This window comes from Toxotes jaculatrix, chromosome 23 (assembly GCF_017976425.1).
Source record: "Toxotes jaculatrix isolate fToxJac2 chromosome 23, fToxJac2.pri, whole genome shotgun sequence".
NCBI lineage: Eukaryota > Metazoa > Chordata > Actinopteri > Toxotidae > Toxotes > Toxotes jaculatrix.
The window spans coordinates 3,880,929-3,905,771 of NC_054416.1; the positions used below are offsets into that span (position 1 = coordinate 3,880,929).

Genomic DNA, 24,843 nt, shown 5'->3' on the forward strand with positions numbered 1-24,843 from the left:
TAACAGTGACGTGGACGTCCAGTACACAGGGATTCACGGGACAATGACAGGCAATATCACAACCACAACACAACACTGCTGCTGCTGTCGCTGCTGGGAAGATGAATTATGACTTGACTAATTACGGCTGACGATCAGAACATACACGTTTATTACACGTACTATTTTGAAGGTGTGACCGCCGAGCCAATGAGGCTGCAGCATCCATATGCGTCATTTTGAGCAGAGGGGGAGAATGAGGGGGAGGAGGAGGGAGGGGAGAGGAGGAGGGGGGTCTGTGCCTATAATAAACCCGGCATCTGCACCCTTTCCCCAGACTCACACCAGAAGCGCTGAAGACTTTGAAACCAGAAGAAAAAAAATAGAATTGAAGACTCTTTTTTTTTTTTAATTTTCCCCTCCAGTTTGTTTATAATATTTTTTAACAGCTAACTCAAAGTTTTGCTGCTTTTGGAACTTTATTTTTATTTTATTTTTTGCGCTTAAAAAAAGTGCACTCCTCACACATCAGCTTCTTTTTTCCTTACTTCATCAGACTATTACGGAATCTAACGCAATGTTTCCAGAGGCAAACAAAGGGTGAGTACACTTGTGAACTTACTGTACTTTCACATTTCCTTTCCCCATGCTGCTGAACACATGGGCCCTTCATGGACACGTCAAGGCTGTGGGCAAAAAATATACCGGGAATGTGTGGAAGGGAGCCAAAGAAAATACGCACATGCGCCGAAGGCACCAGAGGCTAAACGGAAAATCCCGCATTTATTCCTGAGGAGCTGCTACGTGGAATTTCCGTCGCTCTCATTCATGATTTACAGCATATAATTTATAGTTACTTTTAAAGTCAGTGTTCTTTGGGGCAGAAGATGGGGATTTTAAGTTGTTAATATTAAATTTGTCAAATTGAAGTATTTACACAAATTGTGAATTTACAAGAAGGAGAAGGGACAAGTGATATTTCACCTCAGCAGACAAATGTGTGTGTGACCAGTGAAGTGCATGAGAAGTGTGAGTCTGCGGTGACTCTGCAGGAATGTGTGTCAGGGAGAGACTGTGTGTCTCTTCAAAAGTCATATCCTTATTAGCAGCAGCTCTCAGATCTGCCCAGAAAATGAGCCTCTTATCCTGTAATCTGATAGTAATGAGCACATCACATGTTACTTAGTGAATTAGGAGGCAAAGAGAGGAGAGTAAGGACTGTGGAAAAAAACTGGAGTCTGATAGTGAAAGAAGGGAAAGAAGGCATGTCGTCTGCAGAAAAAGCACAAAAAGTACAAAAATGTGAAGGACACTGTTAGATACAGTAGTCCTGATCCATCTGTGGTTGTTTCTGTCACTAATAATACCCTAATCTTTGCATTGATTTCTGCCTGATTTGCTAACACTGGTCATCCTAACCTCCGACCTTCTTTTTCTTTGTCTTCCAGCTACAGCTACGAGGACTGCAAGGCCACTGCCGATTGGTTGCTGGCCCAGACAGACCTGCGACCCACAGTGGGCATCGTGTGCGGCTCGGGGCTCGGAGGGCTGGCTGACATGTTAAAGGACCAGGTAGCCTTCAACTACAAGGACATCCCCAACTTTCCACAGAGCACTGGTGCGTTGAATAAGAGCACACCCCTCTGTTGCTCACTGTCCACCACATACTGTTGATATTTACTGACTGGTTGTGGTTTTTTTTTTCCACAGTGCATGGACATGCAGGACGGCTAGTGTTTGGCACATTGAAGGGGAGGCCGTGTGTTTGCATGCAGGGGCGCTTCCACCTGTACGAAGGCTACCCGATACAGAAGGTGTGTGTGGTTCACCGAGTTTCAGAGTTCATTAAAATCCTTGAACTCATTGGGTTTGACGTCAGTATTGAGCAATTTGCCATGAAATCAGTGGCCTTCAAAAAAGGCTCCATATCCAGTCATGCTTCAGTCATGAACCATCCTTCTCTGGATAGTTATATAATGTTTATGTTTGCACACCGTGTGTGTTTTTCAGATTACACTTCCCATGAGAATCTTCAAGCTGCTCGGCGTGGAGACAGTGATGCTGACCAACGCAGCCGGAGGCCTCAATCAGGACTTTAAAGTTGGAGACATCATGATCATCAAAGACCACCTCAACATGCCCGGCTTCGCTGGCAACAATCCTCTGGCCGGACCCAACGATGAGAGGTAGGTCTTGTCTGTGTGCATACAGCAAAGATGAGTTTCCTGCACTGGGACATGCAGATGAATAAAAGATTCAATAAGGCAGTAACTAAAAGAAAAAGCGATGCATCAGCCTCAGGCCGTCTCTCAACCTCCCACGTGTCTGTCCACTTCTTTATTCTGTAGGTTCGGTGTGCGTTTCCCCTGCATGTCCGACGCATACGACAGAGAGCTGCAGCAGCTGGCCATGGATGTGGGACAGGAGCTCGGCTACGGAGACTTCCTGAAGGAGGGTGTCTACTGCGTTCTGGGCGGCCCCTCATTTGAGACCATTGCTGAGTGCCGTATGCTGCACAAACTGGGGGCTGATGCTGTTGGTGAGCAGCTTTTGTGGAGTTATCAGCTATTTCTGTAAATCTGTCCTGGTATCCTGATATCACTATTTTATTTTTAAATGCCCTCTTTTCCTTACTAGGCATGAGCACAGTCCACGAGGTGATTGTTGCACGTCACTGCGGCATGCGTGTCTTCGCCCTCTCGTTGATCACCAACCAGGCGGTGATGGACTACGACAGTGAAGAGAAGGCCAATCACGAGGAGGTCCTTCAGACAGGAAAGCAGCGAGCGGAGCAGCTGGAGCGGCTGGTTTCCACCATGGTGACCAGGATTGAACACAACAACAACTACGCCTAACGGACGCCATGCTTCCTTAGGGGCATTCTTGCCACTCAGAAGCCAGGTCTTAGCCTTGCAGTGTCACTAGAAGTGGTTGTGATTCACGTTCAATGCTTTTGTGCCAAGGAAAATCCCAACAGTTGATTATTTAGGTGAGGGTTTAGGCTGCTTTTAGTCTTAGGTCAAAAGATGACAGCATCATAGCCATCTGAAGAATCTCACTTAGAGATATAGAAACATAGAGAACACACACAACCCTTGTTTTCGTGTCACTCTGCCTACATTCCTCTACCGAGCGGCTCCAGATGAAAAAGTCACTTCTCTTTTTTTTTTTTGTATCATTTTAAACTAGGTATATTTGTTCTAACTTAATATATGATCAGCTTGTATAAATGTCTGCAATTTAACTTAACAATGAGCCAAAATCTGCTGTAAAGATCTTAATATTATGATGTTGAATTGTGTACATTCGTGGACTTAAGGTATTTTACTGTGCTTGTTTTTTTTAATATGAATGTTGTTACTAAATGTACTATTTATTACTATATTACGTTTGTTTGTGTTGTTCTTTGGGTGTGGACGGGAGACATAATGTTACTTGATTTACTCATCACAGCCATTAAAACAACCAACATTCTCAGCCTTCATTAACAGATTCAATACATATATAAATTCAGAACAAGTTACACAGTAAACCAATGTGTGGCATAACGAATGGGTCCAAAGGGACCCAGAATGTTACCATTGTAAACATTGGGCAATGTTATATAAGCATTACACCACAAAAATGGAGGCATTGACAGATTATCATGTATATTTAAGGGGTTGGCAGTTACCTTTTGCTGAAATAAAAAATAATGTTTCAAAATGCAATTTCCCCATTTACAAAAAGATAAAAACTGGTAAAATAATTGGCAGAACAAACAATCTTGGTATTTGAAACACTTGTACATGCTCCATACTTCCCAAAAGTGACATATTATTTTGTAATAAAACCTTTCAAATAGAACATTTCCGCCCCAGGTTGAATAGAAATGAGGCAGGCAGACAACATATAACATTCCACACTGCATGCATACAACATGTCCTCCACCTTGCATAAATGTTTACCTTTACCTAAAGTACTGACGTGTTCCTGTTCCCTTTGAAAGTCAAGATTAAACAAGGCTGACACGTCCCTTTGTAAACCACTAAAACATCAGTTCCAACAATGATATAAAAGTTAAAAGTTTTCTTTTTCAAATTTTGCAAAACAGTCTGTAAAAATTACCATGCAAAATGATAAGCAGGTATGTTTGAAGCTGAACAGGATTGGTTTTTTAAGAAACGTAACTCTACACATTCTCATACCACCATTGTCTCTGCACTGCAGGGCCCAATAAAGATTCATGAGTGGACCCTTGTTGCTCAGGTAAAAACAAAGTTTGGCACAATATGTAAACAGAAAGCGCCAGGCCAGCAGCGCTGCTACAAAGGCCAAGTAGCGAAATGACACACACTCACATTCATATGCACTAATTGTTGGCTGGAGAGCAAGCTGGCAGCTCTCCACATCTGGCAGCTCTGCACATCTGGCAGCTCTGCACATCTTGCACTGAGATTCTGATAATTGACATCAAACATCTCCCATTAAAAAAAAAAAAAAAAGCTCTGAGGGGACCATTCTGCAGATAACTGCACTTGATCAGTTAAATGATTTAATCAAAAAAATCAAAGTATTATATCCAATCAGCAGATTAATGTAGCCACGAAGAGGGAAACCTGCAGACTGACATTTTGTTTCTGTATGAATGGAGAGCTTGTTTCTCAGACACACAAAAAAAAAAAAAAACGGAATATTGTGACATTTTGTAAAATTACTTTGCCATAAAAACTACAGGCTTTTTTGGCTCTGCTTCCAAGAAATGTTTGTATAGCTAAAAGCAGTCGCCGGGCTAGAAGACGAGAGCTTCCTTCTGTTGGCAAACGAGGTGACAAATAAAGGTTTGGCACATGTTTCCAATACAGGCACAGTAAAGATGAATTTACAGTCTCAGTGGGCCTCAGCAGCAAGCAGCGTGGAAGACGAGGAAGAAGAGGAGGAGAAAAGGCACTTCTGAAACAACAGATACTGGGCCTGGCGATGCAGCAGGATGCAGTGCAAGAGTTACAGAGTCCACTCATCTCTAGGCAAACATGGTCAGCGTAATCCACTGTAGAACAGACAGAGCATGTGAATTAGGGACTGTTAATCATGAATAAATCACAAACACCAGGTATTTCAGTATCCATACAGATTAAATCTGTATGGATAACAAAAACATTGTTTGAGTATCTGGTAGCATTTCTGTTCATGTGAATGTGTGGCCATACTTGAAAGAAGGTGAGGCTTATCTGACCGTCTGCATCTGTGTCCAAGGTCTTAAAGGTTTCTTCAGAGACAGAAACAAAGAGAATCATCAAGTATTTTAACTTCTGGTTTAATATACGGTGTTTTGTCATTCAGGAATCCTAACACCTGGCAGAAATGAAGTGTATGTTATTTATTTTCAATTTTATGAACTGTTGTTTAATGGTGCTTTAAAGGTGAGCAGTAGTGGGACTCACTGAACATGGTCTCCAGTCTGACCAGACAGGTGACAAAGTTGTCGAAGTCGACAGCCATGTCTTCCTCCGTGTAGCGCAGGATGATCAGCTGGAACAGCTGGTTGGTCAGCTTGAAACCTGAACACAAATTTTTACAAAACAAAAATGGAAAGTGTCAGAAAAAGATGTTTAACACATCAAAAAGAGTTTCTAAAGATGAAAAGTAAAGAGCCTCTGATTCTTGTGTTTTTCCTTCCTTTTTCTCACACTGAAATGAAAAGGAACGGTACCTGCAGACTCAAGAGCCATCCTCATCTCATAGGAGCTCATAGTGCCTGATTTGTCCAAGTCAAACTGCCTGAAGATGGTCTGGCATGGCGACATAAACAGGTGAGAAAGAAAGAAAGAAGGAACAGACAGAATGAAGACAAACAGAAAATGGAAAGAAACAAACAAGCAGTTGGACAGAAAACAAGAAAATGAAAAACCAGTTCTCTGGCCAGATGTCAAAATAAACAACAGGCTGACGCAAGTGCCACGAAACAGAATCGATACTGTTTCAGCCTCATTTCCTTGCATGACCCATCACTGTTTGGTCTCACCAGGTATCGTTTAATCTTTTCCCAGAGTACATGGAATTCTGTCAGGCCCAGCTTTCCACTGCCGTCCGTCTGATCCGAGGAGTTAAAAAACAACACAGACTTTCTTGGTCAACAAGTACGACAACAGAGTGAAGGTTTTAGGTCAACATCAAGGTTCAGGAGGCAAGAGAAAAAGGACCCAAACAGCTTAATCAAACCAGCCGGCCTTTTTCCAGGAAATATTCACGTGTCTTCAGTGTCAAAGGTAACAAAATAAAAGCTGAACTGATATTTTTACACAGTTTCAAGGATACGTCCATGAGGTTTATCATGCTGCGACAGGATTCTTTTGTGAAGCCGTCTGTCTTCAGGTCTTTATCTGTTTGCACAGGAAAGACAGAAGATAAAAAGAGGACAACAGATTCAACACCTGAAAAACAGTTTTTAACCACGTCAAATACTTAAACTGATTCTATAATGTCATGAGCAAAACACAAGCTTGTTATCCCATCGCACACTTGAGTGTTTCCTGCTGCTACTAACGTTTGCTGATGATCCTGTTCAATATAGTTTGCAGCTCTGTGACACTGATCTCCATGTCCTGTAGGCACAACCAGAGAGGGCCCATTAAATTAAATATGATTATGTATATACCATGAACCAATTTCTCCTAGTCCACTTCCTGCGAGTGTGATTGTGTGCTTACCGGCCCAGCCAGTTGTCTGAAGAGACTCTTGAAGCCTGCATCGATCTGACTCTCTTCCAACTGTGTCTAAAACACGGAAACGTATTCAGTAAATGTTTTGCGTCATTAGACGTCATGTGTTATAAGTAAGGTGTCTTATCCTCTCACCTCTGTTGGAAGCTTCGCTTCAACATTGTCATCAAGCTCCCTGATGCAGAAAGAAGTAACATTGCAAGATATTCAAAACCACTTACATGCAATACTTTTGGAAAACAACCCAGAAGATAAAACAATCATTAACAAAATCTTAAATGTGTCAAGAATTTGGATTTCGAAAGAAAAATACTGTGAGATACCTTCTGATTAACAACAGTACAACATTTTCATTTCTCAGTTCCCTCACACCCCGTTATGGTCACTCACTGAGAGTCAGCAGGCTTCTCAGAGAAAACCCTGATGACGAAGTCGGCCTCTTTGTGCGGCTCAAAAGTCGAAGGGACGATGACGTATTCCCCTGCCGGCAGCCGCAGCCGCGAGCTGACCTCCCTCAGGTTGATGAAGAGCTCAGAACGAGCGCTGGAGGCGTGGGTGAGGAAGAACTCCCGCTTCAGGTGGACACCAGACCTGCCCACAAACTGAGAGGGGAGTCTCAGGTTTTAACAGTGTTTTAGGTAGAGAGGTAGTATTAGCTACAACAAACACAGTGTAGTATTCAGAAAGTGGAGTTTAGAAAAGCTCATACCTCACCAGGAACCTGTACAGAACACAGAGAGATGAGATTATTACCATTAGTGATGTGACACAGAACAGAGGAAGACAGAAAAATGAAAGAAAGTAGATATTTGTCAGATGTAAGACCTAAAACTACTACAATTAATTGGACAAACCTTTAAAATAAAAGTGTTTAAGTTTAAATTAAATTAAGTTTAGCAATTTGTGTTTGCTGGGATGCTTCTAACCTCGTAGACAGCAAAGCCGATGGTCTCCATGTCTTTGCCTTCTCGCCTTTTCTTCCTGCGGTCCTTTTGCATGAGGGCAACCAGGAAGCTACAGTCTGACTGTCCAGGAGTGTCTGGGTGCTGCAGCAAAATCTTGAACTGAGGGTTGAGCCAAAAGGTTGCTGGAGACAGCAGGCGAGAATGACAGATTGTTCCTTTAATGTGGAACGTGGTAATCAGGGTTATAACTACTTTACATATTGGACACGGAGCCTTCTAGTAAATGCTGAAAGACACTTTAGAGAAAGATAAACAACAATACAAACATCAGTAAGACTCATTTGGAGGAATCATCAATAATCTGTTACCATTTCCATAAATCCTTTACCTTAAATGGATGTATTAAAGTTTTGTATTGGTAGTAAACACACTTCACTACCATGCATGTCTCTGTTCATGCTGGGGCATTTCCAAAATTTATTTTAAAGCAGGTCATTGTTTCACGCCTCATTGTTTAAATGGGAGTCACTGGTTCGCATTCCTTCTGTAAATTCATCCAAATACTTTCCCCCCTTCCTTCTACACGTCCTTCTTTTTCTAAGTAAAAGGAGTGTTCAGTGTTCCTGGAACAGAATTTGAGCTAATCCCAAAACTGGTCATTAAATGAGATTGTGTTCTGGGAAAGATCCTCCGTCATCTACCTCCTCTTTTTCTCTCTGTTCATGTTTCTTCCAAACATCCACCTGCAACCTCCCAGTTTCCCCCTCTTTCCTCCCTTCATCACTTCATACCTGGGTAGTTCCTGCAGCCTCCAGCAGTGCTGCCCCTTCTCCATTCTCCCTGGTAGAGCGAGGAGCTCCATTTCTTCAGCTGGCTGTTTTGCAGGGCGTCGGCTGTCAGGTTACAGATCTCCAGACGATTGAACTCGCGCAGGAAGTCACTGAACGACATCCTGAGAGGTGGAAACAGACATTTAAAGCTCTCTTGGATAAGGAATAATCCAACTGTTACACATACACAGCTCTGAATAATCATCAGGAAAATAGATGGTAAAACAAATTTAATCCTATAATATGTAAAACCTCATGTGGTCTCACCAGAATTCACCGTCCTCGCTGCGGTTTTGCAGCCGGCTTCTGACGGAGCGATCCACATTGTCCCACTCTCTGGAGCTGAGAAAAGAAAAGAGGTGACCACACAAATACAAATTAACCACTGGACACTGCAAGTGCTGAGGTCACAGACACACAACCTGAGGCAAATTTTGCAAAATCTTCTGGGCTTTTCTTTTTTCTTTTTTTTTTTTTTTTTTAAATCTGCTGCAATCCATTTGATTTGTCTTCATAAACTCTCGACTGAAAAGCGGCTTCTCCAATCACCCCTCTGACCACACAGTGTATGTTTCTTTTCGTCTCCCTGTTATTTATGGCACTATGCACATCTGTATCAAATTTCAAGGCAGTAAATTCAGTAGTTCTTGTGATATCTCAGTCTGTACCACACTGGTTACTAAAGTCCATAAAGCCACACCACATGAGATCATCAATAGCAAACATTAATGGGAGCACACTGTCCCAGTCCACTCCTCTTTTAAGGTGGAAATGCTTAAAAAAAAAAGTTTGTTTTTTTGTTGTGTACAGTTGCAAATTCTTCATTCATCAGGTAGAATGTGTGAAGTGCTGAAATTACTCAGTGACTCTGTGACAGAGCATTGCCTGTGGGAAAAATGCCTGGTATTTTTTTCCCTTTCATAACTATAGTAACATGATATGATGTATTTCCACCCACTTCTCCACCAATGAGGAGGACAGACAGCTGGGCGCCCCAGCTAACCCTCTTCCCTCCTCAGTTTTTCTCTCTTTTTTCTGTCAGTTCTGTCTCTTTCTTTGGGATCAGAGTCAGTGAGTGGTAAAGCCTTTGGAAGCTATTTTCATGAGATATAAATACATGTACATTATTTGTCAACCTCTGTACAAGATTTAGTATGAAGATAGAAAGTAAAGAACGGCCATTCTGTGTTTTAATCAGGGTGAAAGCTGCAGAACAGTGTAATAAATGTCTTACTCGTCGCTCCAGGCTCCGGTCCATTCCACGTCCCCCCAGGGGTTTCTGATGCGAATCAGCTTGGTCATATTTCCTCTATACACCACCTACGAAGGAAGAAAATTACTGTTGGAAATATTACAGAGAATGATTTTCTCTAGCTCCGGATGTACAGCATGTCACACATCGCAAAGTTTAGGATTGTAAAACAGGACAATTACATCTAAAGTGGGGACATAAGACTGACTTAAGCACATGCTGCAGTCACAATAATAACTGAGGGCCTTCTACAACTCTGCAGTCTGTCTGCGGTCTGCCTTTATTTCAGTTTAGTTGACTCTGGATTTTGTGTTTGCTTTGTTTGCTTACACTGTATTTTGTCCATTATATAATCCATTAGATCCATTATATAAACTATAAATCATACATAACTTTGGGCCTGTAAAGAATTTTTGTTTTTTAAGTTGCAACGATCCACGACAGTCGTTACTCCTCACCTCGTCCACAGCCGTCACAGAGTAGGCGTGTCCCTTCACCAGCTTCTTGAATGTGACGGCCTCTCTGTCCATTGAGCTGGAGATCTGAGGACGAGACAAAAGGGTGCACAAGATTAAAACAGCAGTCACTGAGGTCGACTGACGAACTCAGGAAGACGGTGACAAAGACGGGGAAAATATCTGCACATGTGACAGGGTTAGTGACATCTACAGGCAGTGGTCACTGTCACTGTCGCAGCACGGCTAATTAACTAATTATCAACAAACTTCACAGAGTAAGAAATCCATTAGCGAGATCACTGTCACTGGCTGTTTTAACTAATTCAGACACAGAAGTGATGTGAGTCACCAGACTGAGAAATGCAACGTGATGTCAGGACAGATGTAATGACACTGAGACGTCTACGCATTGTCTCAATCAGTTTCGTCAATCTGGATTTCACATTTGTTAACATACCGCATGGGAAACATGGTTCACAGGGTTCACATGCAAACTGCCACTTGTCCCTAATGTTTAGCACTTAATATTTGGCCACATCTAAAATAATAAATGTTAGTTAAAGCTGTTTATCTCAGGTTTTTACTATTGTTTTATGTTGCAGGAAGCTCTCAGTCTCTGCAATGTTTCACTTCTGATTTGTCTCTCTAACAGTTCTACCAACCCGAGCTGAGCACCGCAGGGAGGTGTACTGATTGAGCTCAGTCCCTCCTGTCTGCAAACATACACTTCACCTATGAGTCTCTGACAGTTACACTGAATTCCTGCCATCTCCAGCTCCTTCACGGCAAGTTTCTCATTCATCGCTGCCCTCTCCTGGTGTCAGATCAAATCCCACATTTTTCTGCCACTACAGCACCGATGTCAAGCTGTGAAGCCCAGGAGAAATCTACACAAGACAAACCTGTCCAGATTTTCTTTCCCTTTTTAAGGCCCTGTACGTTCATCATTACAAGCTACAAGCATTGATATTTTTTACATTGTTATCATGAAAATGTAGATTATAGCCGCTTTGGTAAAAAAGAACAATCTGTGTAATTTTCTGATTTGCTTGGGCTAAAGGATGCACGAATGCTGCAGCACTGACGTCAATGGAACAGCCCAGCAGTGATCCTCGGTCTATGGCCCTCCTGATGATGCTAAAGAGGTCGGAGGGGGCTGTCCTCAGTTCGTACATCTCCGTCACGCCGCCTGTGAAGTCCTCAAAGCCCTCTGACGTGCTGCCACCTGATAGAGCCTCATAACAGCCATTCAGTCTGAGACAAAACAAAAAAATGAGTGAGCAAGCAAATAGTATATAGAGGATTAATAACTATATGAGTAGGCCTCAAATAGAGGACTAACAATTTCATAAATACTACATAGGTTGGTATTAATGTCAGTGTTTATGCATAAACAGCAGCATGTTCTGTTCACTCAAACTGTCAGCACCCACAGGTCCACACTGTGCAGCATTACCATATATGAACATGCACCTACATGCTTATAGAGCAGGAGTAACAATGCATAAATCTCACCTTTACATAACACTCCCCAAACCCCTGTCCACTGGAGCAGCTGTGGTCTCTGGAGTTGCAACATATCTCTTTAAGAGCTCCAAGTATTTCTCAATTGCTCCCTAAGCACAATTTCCACATGCAGTCTGAAGATCTGAACCAGAAAGCCTTTGGGAACTGCATCTCAGACAGTTTCTCTAAATTTTACCTTAGTTACAGGATGTTTTATCCATTTTTCATTAATTAATCTGAACAAAAATTCTGTAACCTGAAAGCTGCAGTCTCCTGATCATCTGACCAACGTGTAATTCTTTTGCTTTTTAAAATGTGACATGAAAGCAGCATTAGCTCCAACCTCAGACCTGCCAGTCTGTCAGTCTTACTTAGCATAGGCCTTTTCCAGCAGTGCACTCCAGAACTCCGTTCCCTCTGCTGAGTGGACAAACAGCAGCTTCCCGTCCTTCACTGGCAGCCGGTCATCGATCACCACCTCCACCCACTCGCCAAACTGCCAGAACTGCATTACAGACAGAAGAAAACATTTAATAAACAACGTTTATTGAGATACACAACATACAGATAAGATATACACTGTGTAAAGAAGATTAAAGGACAAAATTTAGTTTGTAATCCTACACTAATACGTGGTCACCCATCAAACTCTCAGGATGGAATGATGAGATATATTTAGTTTTATAAGAGTTTTATTTAGATTTACGGTGCACATGTGCCCCTTCAGACTGGAAGATGAACGAGGGTATCAGTGGTAGATGAAGTATTCAAGTCATTTACTTAGCAAAAGCAGTGATAGCAAACTATAAAGAAAACTTTATTACTAGTAAAAGTCATGCATTTATTTTACTCAAGTAAAAATACTGAAATTGGAAATACTCAAGTAAAGTACAACCACCTCAGTCCACCTCAAGACTGGACTTACTGGCAGATGTTCCTTCACTTGACTCAAATTTCCATTAGTTTGAAATATAGAGCAAAGGCAAGGGGACAAAAATGAAAAAGTGTCTGCAGCTTATCAGTTTTTACCACACAAAAGAGACAAGCATGTGACACTGAGGAGGCATTTGAGAAATGCTGCAGTTCCCAGCCTGCCTTTGTGTTTCAACCCTAAAATAAATACAGAGGCTGAACTCCAAGTTCCTCTTCAGCGCCCTCAGCAATAATTTTATACCAGTCCAGCAAGTAAAGTAGCTGTGACTCGTTTCTTTTAATTTCCAAGAACTTCTATAAGGGCTTTGAAACGTCTCACGAATGAATCATGACGTAAAACTAGGCTTTACAAGGCAGCAGGTAATCTCAGGTAAAAGAGGGCACAGTTCATTTCTCTGAAATGTTTCCAGAGGAAATTAAAAGATAAAGTTCCCGAAACTGTTGCTGTACTTTTCCCACATCGGGCCATCACACACGTGGCTATAAGGCTGCTGGCCAGCAGGGAGCAGAAGAGACCAACACGACATGTTAAAATCTGTATCGAAAGGAGGTGTGGGTGGGCGGTGGTTTCATGAATCAGAGCATGAACTACAGCCAGAGCCTTGTTCCACACACACAACTGTTTCATAAAGAGTCAAAGTAGGCTGAAGTCAAAATGTCAGCGTTTCAGTTCTCGACTCCTGCCGCTGGATAAAAACACAACCAAAAAACCTGCTTCAGATTTGATGAATCTGTGCAGATTACTTGCCATCTGAACATCACATACTGTAACTGCACTCGTATAATTTAAGAACAGAAAAAGAGAGAAATCCCACCTCAACCAAGACTTTGTGATGATTTTTGAATACGTGTATTCACTTGCATACAAACTCAAATTTCTTCTCTGTGACATTCACTCATCCTCCTGTGTGCCTGATGCTTTAGCAGAGAGGTGCAAGTTATATTCTGGAAATGTGATACGGTTTCAGACAGAGGCCTCTGTCTCAGACATCTGCACTTGAAAATATCCATCTTTTTTCCCTCCATTCTGGCCCTCTGTCCACACTAAGCAATCATTTCTGACACCCCGGAAATGGAGGTATTTGAAAACACTTTCCACAGCGGAGGATCTGATCTGGATACTGACTTGTTGCAGTCAGTGTGAGTCCTGTTCGGTTGCTTTTTGTTTAACTTTTCTTTCAGCACACATTGTGTTGAGAGAGCTCTGAGCAAATGCAGAGAACATGACCAGCGAACTGAAAAACCAGTTGCACTCGGACTGATGCAGAAAGCTCAAGGCAGTAATACAATAAACCTCACGCAAAATAAGAACGCACAACATAGAGTAGTACGTTGTGAAAGAAATATTAGATTTGTAGAGCAGAGAAAGAGGTGAAAGGAAGTGGGAGGACTGACTGCAGTAAGACAAAGGGCCACAGCTGGTGTGTATGGGCAGGTATCTGAAAACATTAGCCTGTGTGTGTTTTTATGTGAATTTACTAAATGCACTTTGTGACAGCATGTGTGTTTTTGCTTTGTGTGTACAGCAGGGAGATGGATGGATGGATTCCGCATTCTGTTAGGGAAACTAACTCTTACCACATCTGCGTCACGACTTGCAGTAACCCAGCCTTAAAGCTTGAGAAATACTTTCTCAATTCAAAGCACTTTTAAGACTTTCTGTGTGAAATATGTGCTTTAATAAGAATATCAAAAAGGAATCTGCCCCAGTTCACGATTTCATTTGTTTCTGATGGCTGGGTTTTGCCTAGTTTATAATTTATTCTTCTTCCCATTGTCTGCCTCCCTCGCTTGTTCACGAAGCCCTCTTTTTTTTTCTTCTTTTCTTACTTCTTAAACCAATTATGATCCCCACTGCCAGAACTCATAATTACATTTTGGGATGACTCATCCAGGTCTGAGTAATTCATACAGAGGCTTAAAGGATCCAAACTGATACAAAGGGGAATCCCTGGAAGACCCAACGGCACACAAAAGTGAACAGAGATGTGGAAACATGCTCAGGCAGAGGAAAACAAATAGAGAAAGTAATGGAAACACAGAAGAACAAAAACATTCGATGGCTGCAACACAAACTCAGTGAAAAGAGGCTAAAAAAAAAAAAAACCTCATACATGCAACAGAAAAACTGTTCATTGCTGCGTGAAACTAGGGCAACTCTAAATATAAAGAAGCCACATGTATTTACACACCATTTAACCTTCATGCATATACATTTAACACATGCATGCATTTACAAGCCTTCAGAGCAAATTCAATTATGATTTCTACTCATTCTAGCGACAGCGATAGTGTGTATGTGTGTGTGTGTGTGTATGTGTGCGTGCGACGACTGTGTTCAACAATGTAAAAATGTAAAAAGTGTCTCTGGAAATAATCAGAGAAAAACAGGCCTTGGCTGACTTATCTATAATTGAGTCACCAGCCCCAGCAGATGTGTGTAAATGGGAGCTCTGTGTGTATGTGTGTGTGTGTGTGTGTGTGTGGTATTTATTGATCCTTCACCATGAGCTGAGTCGGCTACAGCACAGAGTCCCTGGAGCTGAAAGGATTTCAGTGTCTTTCTCAAGGACGCTTCTGTAGAAATGGACAATTACCCACACAAAGATGCTTGAATCAAGGGTTGACAGATGGATTTGCCCTGTTATCCTATAGCCTAACCTGCTTCTGTGTGTGCATGTATGTGTGTGTATGCAGCATGAGCATGTTGGCAGCTGACAGCAGACAGTTTGATTTGATGTAATGGGCTTCCATGACTGAGCAATCAGGCCAACACAGTGGGCGTGTGTGTGTGTGTGTTCTACATTGCAAGTGGTTTCCTGTGCATGTAACATGTGGCTTTAACGTGTTTGAGCATCCCTTCTGCTCCCTGTTCCACTTCCTCCTGTCTCTCGTTGGCCCTCTCTCCCTCTTCTTCTCTGTCTCCCTTACCAACACTTGGCGGGCTGACAGTCTAGTTGGCGAAGCACTCACTGCATCAAACAGGGAAGCTGACTCAGCTCAAAGTGCTCTGTGACAAAGCAGGTTGAGACGGTGGAAAATTATTAATGAGAACTGTTTTTCTTTCATTTGCTTCTTACTTACGAAAGCTTGAAAACAATAAAAATATTACATGCTTGGCAGTAGGAGGGGAAGATAACTTTTGGGGGCACGCAGGGACAAAATTTCTGTATAAAATTTGGATTTTGTGCGTTCCCAGTTTGAAATCTCTCCCTCTCTTCTCTCCAGCTGTTTTGGGAAATTCCTCACACCAGAGAACATGAGAGAAACATGAGAGCGGCGCTTAGCAACACAAGCACTTTGGTATTGCAAACATGCTGATGGACGCACCAGAGATTGGCCTGAATCAGATCAGATGTGTGTACACACAGACACACGAGGACACACTCAGTTACAGATAATGAGGCAGGACAGATCACAGGACAGACAGACACACTCCTCCACAGCCCGGCCAGACAACATTAACAAACAGAACAGAGCAGGATAGTAAGAGTGAGTAAGAACAGATTCACTGCAGTCGAACATGCTTTTCTCTGAAGTTTCTTATTAGTGTTAACCTACAAGCTGTTATCTATGACTTCCTGACAAAAAAAAAAGTAGAAGCTAAAATTAATTTAAGTTGCTTTAGAAAAAAGCAATGAGGCAGTTCTGGAAATGTATATTGAGGAGGCCAAAGGTCAGGAGCTACACTAGTGGCCCTTTCAGGCTGAATGTTGACAAAAGTGTTGGATGAATAAAAAAAATGTTGAGATGTTCTGTCTTTTCTTAGATCCTCAGTACAGAAGAAAATGTAAAGTTTGAGGTTTAAAGAGTTTTCAGAATGACACAGACTCAGCTTGTTGTTTGACACCATTGCCACACATTCAGCAGCTACAACCTCAAATTTGCCTTCGGGTTTGTGTGTGTGTGTGTGTGTGTGTTGCTTCTGTATACAAAGCAAAGTTCAGCTGATAAGGCTCTGCACTCTCCCAGAGGCTGGCATCATAGAGGCAGAATAAACAGAACCAATATTTTGTATTTATGTCACAAAGCAGCACGACCGGTCCCTCAGACAAGAGAGGTGATGCGGAAATACCTTGGAGATCTCAGATGGAGGTTTAGTGTTTGATTATTAAAAGTAGGTTTGTCTTGATAGATGTGACTCACAGATCAAATCTAATCTAGACTTAAAAGTTCTATGTCTGATAAAGAAATGGGTGTTGGTCACTCAAATCCTCCCAGGTAGAGTTTATTGACTGACTGACTGAGTGGGTGTGGATCAGGTCAGCAATCTTTGATGACTCAGTGGGGTGTGATAAATGAAAAGAGCAGCTTATGACAGAAAAATCGCTGGAAATGACACAACAAAGTTGTGGGGCAGAAACACAACAAATTTAGCCATTGAGTTCTATGAATCCAGATGGTCGGGCCTGGGGTGTGTCTACTGTGTCTGTTGTATTCCCATCATTAGAAATATGTAAATACAGGAAGTGAAACTGTTGTCACCTGGAAGTGAAAGATGCCAGCATATCCCTGCTGAAAGCTTTGACCATGAGGAACCACTCTGTGGAGGAGGGAGTTGTTTAAGGTCAGCGAGGCGATGGCTGCCAGCAGCCAGCAGTCCCCTGTGGACACACACATACACACACACACACACACTTAGACTCAGTGATACATTGATTGTATGTTATTGAGAATTCCAGCAGGTTTCTTTCCCCTCATCTCTACATGAAGTCAAATGCTTTCCTTTCCTGTGAAGGTCTCATTCATTCATGCCGCTGAGATAAAACCTGAATGCTCTTGGAAACCAGTGGAAGACACTCGTAAAACTGGAATTCACAGCTCAGTGAAGGCAACAGTCAGGAACTGTGTTTGAACAAGCTTTGCCTACTCGGAAACGGGAGAGGCACTCGTTCCACTGGACTTAAACGAACACGGCTTCAAGATAAGCCACTGATGTTATTATTATAAAACCACAACGCAGAAGTTTCTCAGTTAGACAGTAACACCCTGAGAACACCCACACATGCAGACTCTGTGTAATCTGCTCTCTTGAGGCTCTTTTACCAAATAATGCTCCACTGGTTGTAAAGGTACTTTCTGAATGTTAATGCTAAAGGTCTGTGGTTGACACTTACTGTTTTGTTGTAGCCAGAGTTGCATCTATTAATGCTGGTTATTGATACACAGTACCATTGCTCGTCTTGACAAAAAAAAACACTGAGTGTTTATATCAGCCCCTGATGGCAGCTGGTGCGTTGTCTGGCCGATAACCTTAGCACTGATAGAGACCACTCAGTCACGCTGCATTTTGGCTGTTAAACAAAGTGATGCATGATGTTTTCCTGCTCAACATTTTTGGGGTTGGGTCTGGCCTTGTTTACAGATGTGACACGGAGAAACAAAGCATCAATTATAGATGCAGGAGGCATCTCAGTCATTAAACTGTTAGTGGTGCTGCTGGATTGACAGTTAACTCTCTTCCATACCTACTTTGCTCAACAACAGCGAAATTAATACCACATTTAATTCCCTGCAACATAGTAGTATCACTTCACATGATCCTCTCCTGGTCCCAAACCACCCTGTCAATGTAAATCTGTGGCAGTCTGATAACAATGAATCTTTTTATCAAAGGAATAAAAGGATTATGTGCAGTGACATCCTGGAGTCTTGTCTTATAATAACCTGTTAATAAAAGCCTGTGGCACTGTGATAACAGTTAATCATTTTACTGAAACATATATCAATTATTATCCCAGACATAGTTAAGGGTTCATTGTCTTGCTCAAGGTCATGTTGTCCGCGGCTCTAAAGGGAAGGGGAAGCTTTACTCTTTCATTTCAGACTTTGCCAACTTGACTCCAGATTGCAGCTGGCATCCCTCCAGTCCATTGTCTGTTTCATTTGCTGGCTGCCACAATTCCTGCTCTCTCCTCTCATAGCTGAATCATGCAGTGGTAACAGTGAAGCAGTTGGGATCTCTCCCAGTGGGACTTACCCAGAGCTCCCTGACAGATGTCTGTGCGAGTAGCTCCGTCTACAATGAACTCAGGCCGCTTGCAGAACTCCTGTTGAGAGCACACACATACAAAAACAAACAGACACATTAGGTCGGCTTTGCTTGGCATGGACACACATTTTACAAGCATGCATTTGCTGTTTTTCACGGCACTACAAGACTTAAAGTAAGTGATGCAGCTCCATGGTTGTATTACTTTCATAGAGCAGTAGTCAATCAGTAACTAAGCACTCAATAAACAGAAATTTAATTAGCAACTATCCTGATAATCAATTAATTATTTCCAGATGTGAACATTTGTTAGTTTTACATTTCCCCAAATGTGAAGCTGCTTCTTTAAACACACGAGGCTAAAAATAACACCCGACTATTTGAGGACCCGCAGAGATAATGTAATAAACATTTCAGGAAAACAGTGTTGTAGCATTCTAGTGTTTGTTGTTCACGTCTTGTTTCCCAGCATTCCCTGCTTCACAAACCATCTTCCACTCAGCATGTTGAGTGTGAGAAGCCCCACACGAAGCTATAAAAAGAAATCTTCCATTTCTCCATGTGTCCCACAAGCACACACAGCGGCACACAAACCATCAGACACACGGTTGAATTCACAGAAACACTAAGCGTCACACACACACTTCAGTTGTCTTTTTCAGACTCACACAGGGCACAGATTTTTGGGGGAATGTGAACAACAACAACCCTCTTATGCCACAGAAGTACAACAGATCCTGTGGTGCAGGCAGGGCACATGACTTATAACAGTAGATATTTGGGTGAGATGAGACCCCCAGGAAGCATTATCGCCGGCAGACACACACACAGGATATGCACACACGCACACACGGTGGTCTACACACTCAAAATGAAATCTGCAAGAGAAGCTAAGAGGCTGCAGTCACGTAGATGATGACGACCCCGCAAGCTTTTAAGATCACGATTCGTCCCGCTTTTACGGTACTGACAGCAGCGACCTGTCACGGTATGTGCAAACCAAACATTTATGAGTGTGTGCCGTCTTCAGGGCTGCCGTGACAACACCTAATGAAGACGGTCCCACTTCGTTCTCTGGTGTCATATTCAGCTACAGGGAGCTCCCTGGTGTTTATTTATAATGCAGTGAGAACTGATGGGAGACTGAGAAATGAAAAGACACAGAGACAGGCCCAAATCAAGATGAAGAGAAAGATGCAATACTCTTGCAATCACCCTGAGACATTCACAAACTGCCTAAACTGGAGCATACAGAACTCCTAACTGGTTTTACTGGAGCATTAAAATGATGTCTACAAATGATTCCTGACAGAAAGTTTAGTTGCCAAGCAACAGATGAAATTCAAGTCTGCGAGGAACGGTTTCTTGGAGGGGTAAAAATATTTTAACAGGTAATAAAAACGCTTAAAGGAACAGTAGAGTAGAAGTAGAGATCTCCCAAACTCTTGAAGTTATTTTTTTTTTTTGCATGTTCTTGTCCAAGTCCTTAGACTCACATATAACATACAGTCTATTGTTACTGACAGTCATGCAAATGATGCTAAAGATTTATAGGGTGACAAATGTGTTTTTCAAGTAAATGATTTATATGTGTGTCAGTGCTATACAAATTACTTTGGAGTACCGGTTAGATGTTGACATACTTGCTAAACTGTGGGAAAATCGAACCAGGAAGTAAAGCAAAGACAGAGAAAAGAGAAAAGAAAAGAAAAACAACGTAAAATATGTCACATAGATTTTGACAGCTTCTTGCATTAAAAAAGTTTGTGCTCTCAACTGTCAGATGCTGGAGCTTGTTCCGACAGAACAGGTATTTGTACTACAAAGCAAAGGCAATGTAACTTTCACAAAAAAATTAAGATGAGTAAACAATTATTTAAACACCATAAGCAAACTTGATTGAATCATTGCTCTATTAGTATAATTCTCAGAAGTCAGAAATAGTAATAATATCTAAAACATCTCTTCTCCAGAATTAGTCAGATCTATCACAGCTCTCCGAACCCCCTCCATTTCTCACCGTGGGTCTCATCCATTGGACTCCGTAGGTCTTAGAGGATCTTGGTCCAAGCTCACTGAATCCCAGAGACGATGCAGCACACGGGAACAGGCTATCCTCAAACAGCCTCCCACTCCGGAGGCACTGGGCTCTCAGAGACTCATAATCCTGACCCAGAAACTTCACGGCGTTGTGGTTCTGTCCCAGACCTTCATCGCGATCCCACTGGCTCCTCAGCCTGGCGGCCATGCCAGTGGCATAAATGCGCTCCTCCACCATCCTGAGCTTGTGGAGTTAACAGTGAAGGGTCGACTATCACTCTCTGCTGGATTTTTTATGTGTTGAACTACAATAAGATAAGCTAGGATGTGTCAATAATTCATGAGGCAACTGTGACCTATTGCATCAACAGCTTTTTATAAAGAGTTCTGCGGCAGCACTGATGTAAATCTCATATAAGGTGGAAATGGCTTCAATGCTCAATCATAAATCAGAATGAAACATCAGTAGCCATTAAGAAGCTATTAAATATGGATGAGACTTGGCTGCTGCTTGGTTGCGGTACTTGTGGTTGAGCTGCAGCGGGATGCTTCAGATGCAATAACGATCACAAGCGTAGATGTTCAAAACGTAGAAGCTTCGCAGTCTGTGGAGAGAGATGTCCTCCTCACAGCAGAGGCAGATCTTCTCCAGAATAACAACAATCACAGCTTATTGTTATCTTTTTGTCCAGATGCCTGAGTGCAGCTTGTCCCGCCAGTAAACCCTAAAAAAAAAGAGAGAGAAGTTAAAAATTAGATACCAAACAGAGAAAGTACTGAGAAAGAATGATGCAGGGGCGTGTCCACACATAGCTTTACACCTTTGTATAGGACACAGACAAAAGCAGCAGCTGTTTACACCCTCTATGCACACATTTAGGGTTTAAGAGACAAATGAGTCCCGTCTCTCTCTTCATCCAAGCATACACACACACATGCTAGCTATGCGTAGCAGAGGGATTAGTTACAACAGCCATATCAGCGCTACTTTTACTGTGCGGTGCTGAATGTGTGCACAGCGTCCGTCACATGAGGCAAATGAAAGTCAATTTTTAATCAGACAGGTGTGTGGAGGGGAAGTCTGCGTGCATGTGTGTGGGGCATTGTGTGCGCGATGTGCTAACAGAGACTGTGGTTTTGTCTGAACTTTGATGCACAATGAAGTGCACGAGGCCCAGAACAAGCAAAAGCTCTCTCGGACTCTTTTATTAAGCACAGCCAGGGAGGAGGAAGTATAAAGTGTCTCTAGTGCCACCGAAGCTTTTGGCAGAACTGGAGCTTCAGAGAGAGTTTGTCTCAGTTCGTCTGTCTTTGCCTTCCTGGCTCTGCTTCTTTCTGTCTCTCCATTTCAGCCTAACACACAGAGAAACAGATGTGCACAAAAGGCATGTTTATTTTTAACATCTCTCCTTTCAGCTCTGTCGCTTTTCTCACTACATCAACTATTCGCTCTCATAACTGAGCTCTCTTCCTGTTTCAACCGTCAGTCACATCGGAAGCTGAACAGAATTGGTCTATCACTGGTACAGAGGGCGCAGTGGAGCCCTGTTACATTTTCCCTGCTCGCTGTGAACCACACCCATTAAAAATGGCACAGTTCACTGAGTAAAAGTTCCTGCTAACAGAGCCAGAGAACACAACATGTAGCTGCTACAGCTGTTCCCAGATCTGTTTTTACTGTGTGAAAAAAACAGCAACTTTACAGGGAAAACAAGGGATTTTCTCTCCTTGTCTGAGCTCTACAAATAAAATCTATCACTAACGCTGTAATCCATGATGAAAATCATGTCATGATGAAAATAAAAAGCAGTTATTAACAAAAATAACATGATGATAACAAGTATAACTTGTTCCACTAACATTGCAGGTTTCTGGTGATTTCATCCGTGCTGTGTGTTATCGGGGTGCACTCAAACCCAACGTGAGTTCAGTCTGGTCATAATGAATATTTTATTTCCCCTCACATGTGAAATACACTTACATACGCCCCCCCACACCCCCACCCCCCTGCACTCACACACCCATAGATATCCTCCACCTCAGTGCAGGTAGTGACATCTATAAGAAATGACAAGCAGTAGACTGCATGTCCAGGCACACACTGTAAGGAGAAGCCTCCAGGCTTTTTCACCAGCAGCTACAGTCCAACAGCAAAGAGACGAATTATAACACAACCAAATACCCAAGACTACAGCAGTCAAATAGATGGAAATGTTTGCTTTCGGCTCAAACATAACAGAGTGTCATTATGTATTTAGTCACAGCCAGGTGTTGAAATAACTACAAAGGCATCAGCATATTTCCTCCACAGCAGACTGTGTAATGACCAACATCAGCCTTTACTTAGGGGCGAATTACTTAAGGTTACATACACATTCTGTTATTATTAGCTGTTATTATGCAATGTGAAAGAACATAAGGGTCATGCAGCTATAAGAAGAAAACAGTCTATATAGACAGAGATAAGGGACACACAGGGGTCACCTGGGTTTACCAGCAGACAGACACAGAATCTGAAACCAATACAAACGTCAGTATAGTATGTGTCATGCTTTTCTGCTGATGTGTGTCTGAGTCTAATGGTTCCCTCTTCACGACACAGTGAGGGACTCAGACTGCATAAATACATGCTGACTGTAACTAAGTAATGCCTGAGGGTGTGTGAGGTCTAGTGTTTGTGGTATGAGCAAGCATCTTGACCGCCCCCGGTGTATTTCTGCATGCAGGGTTCATATTCCAAACACTGTGAAATTAAATATCCAAAGTGTCTTTGCTTTGAAGCCATGGAAAAAATAGACCTGCAGAGAAATTAGACACGTACAGTGTCCACTGAGGGGAATAAATGCTGACTGTAGGAGTGATTTTTATCAACATGGGTGATGAAACAGCTTTTACAAACAGTTAAAAACAGACTGTTACATATACAAAACACTCAGCAGATTTTGTGTGGTTAAATATCCGGTTACTTATCTATATTTTAAAGCATATCCTCATATGCTCAACTTTTAGATGGACATGTGGTTCACACAGATAAGCATGCAGTGCTGGTGGTAGGCGGTGGTAGTCTGTGAGAGGAGATACAGTACTCAGCTGTCAAACTGCAACTTTCTCAGGCTGACCAACGCGAACAGCTGGGCAATACATTTCATTTCGTTTCACCTCACTTTCATCAAAGACACTATCTGTCTCCACCGAGCAGAAGAAAATGCAAACGATAACAAGACATTTCGCGGAAATCATCGCGCTATATTGGCAGATTTCATGGCTTTTTTTCTTTCTTTTTTTTTTTTTTTGCTGTCGAGAAAACTGTCCCGGACTGGTCTTACGATAGAAGTTGACTTTACACGACAGGTCACAGTAGTTTTCACAATGCAACGGCTCACAAGCTTCAAGAAGAAAAAAAAAAGGGAAAAAAAAAAGTTCGGACTAAGATGTCAGGCGCTGTACAGCTTCTAGCAGCACGACACAAGCTCTACAGTCAAACCAGTGTTAATGAAGGAATTTAATATTTACCTTGCAGTGGTTATTTAGACATTTAATATGCTGCTTGATTTTCTCCTTCCCCTTCCATGTTTAGTGTAGATCTGTCCCCTCCCCTGCTACCTACCACAGCTTATTAAGTAGAGACGCCCTCCTGCGTGCGCCCTGATTTGCAGGGTCTAATGCTTCCCCTTCATCGTGCTTCTCTCGCAAAACACACCACCCTGAGAGGAAGGGCTTAACGTGTTCTCATGTAGTTGTTATGTTTAGAGCATAACTGGGGCAGTTATGTCCGATTAATTGCAGGAAATTCATTTGGCATTAGGTAACCTTAGGTTTTAACAATATGTTGCTCCACAATACTGTGCATTATCACGCCAGTGTCCATAGTAACTTTGTTAACTTTTGTGCCCCCTGCAGGACACGTAACGAAGTACATTACATTCAAGGACTGTTGACATTTGACACCTACAGGTAGTTAAATGTTATTCTTTTTTAGTTTAATTGTAAAGTTTGTGCAGCATCGTTTTACAAACCACTGGGTTACATAGTTTTTTTTTTTTAACAAAGCCAGACGGAAACGTGTTAAAGGTATAAATACGGAAGTTGTATCATACCAAAACTTAAAGGAACATAAGCAAGGTCATAACTGTAAACACTGACATCTAGCGGCTGTAATACGTAACTGCGACTTTTCTCCTTTCGAACTTCATGTCCCAGCGGGCAGTGCGCCTTTCCCATCATGCTTCGTACTGTTCTCGCTCTCG

At 42.2% G+C, this 24,843-nt stretch overlaps 2 protein-coding genes across 3 annotated transcripts; one reads left to right on the forward strand and one right to left on the reverse strand.

Moving 5' to 3' along the window:
• The first annotated feature begins 321 nt into the window (after positions 1 to 321).
• Positions 322 to 3,361, forward strand: pnp5a (purine nucleoside phosphorylase 5a). Its single transcript, XM_041031467.1, has 6 exons — positions 322 to 579; positions 1,428 to 1,597; positions 1,690 to 1,793; positions 1,990 to 2,165; positions 2,328 to 2,518; positions 2,617 to 3,361. The coding sequence occupies exons 1-6, from the start codon at positions 557 to 559 to the stop codon at positions 2,832 to 2,834; spliced, it is 882 nt and encodes a 293-aa protein (XP_040887401.1). The 5' UTR covers positions 322 to 556; the 3' UTR covers positions 2,835 to 3,361.
• Positions 3,154 to 24,247, reverse strand: capn1 (calpain 1). Of its 2 annotated transcripts, none has more exons than XM_041031466.1 (22): positions 24,110 to 24,247; positions 20,577 to 21,321; positions 18,545 to 18,614; positions 17,050 to 17,168; positions 12,003 to 12,136; positions 11,211 to 11,379; positions 10,126 to 10,209; positions 9,650 to 9,735; positions 8,683 to 8,757; positions 8,377 to 8,537; positions 7,607 to 7,767; positions 7,390 to 7,401; positions 7,071 to 7,282; positions 6,816 to 6,855; positions 6,669 to 6,734; positions 6,506 to 6,563; positions 6,277 to 6,341; positions 5,984 to 6,052; positions 5,672 to 5,750; positions 5,403 to 5,519; positions 5,169 to 5,227; positions 3,154 to 5,008 (listed from the first exon to the last, which is right to left on the reverse strand). In XM_041031466.1, the coding sequence occupies exons 2-22, from the start codon at positions 20,832 to 20,834 to the stop codon at positions 4,982 to 4,984; spliced, it is 2,121 nt and encodes a 706-aa protein (XP_040887400.1). In that variant the 5' UTR covers positions 20,835 to 21,321; positions 24,110 to 24,247; the 3' UTR covers positions 3,154 to 4,981. The 2 variants fall into 2 exon arrangements, with proteins under 2 accessions (XP_040887400.1, XP_040887399.1); XM_041031465.1 differs by having other exon boundaries at positions 3,154 to 5,075; positions 5,120 to 5,227.
• Between the last annotated feature and the right edge of the window lie 596 nt (positions 24,248 to 24,843).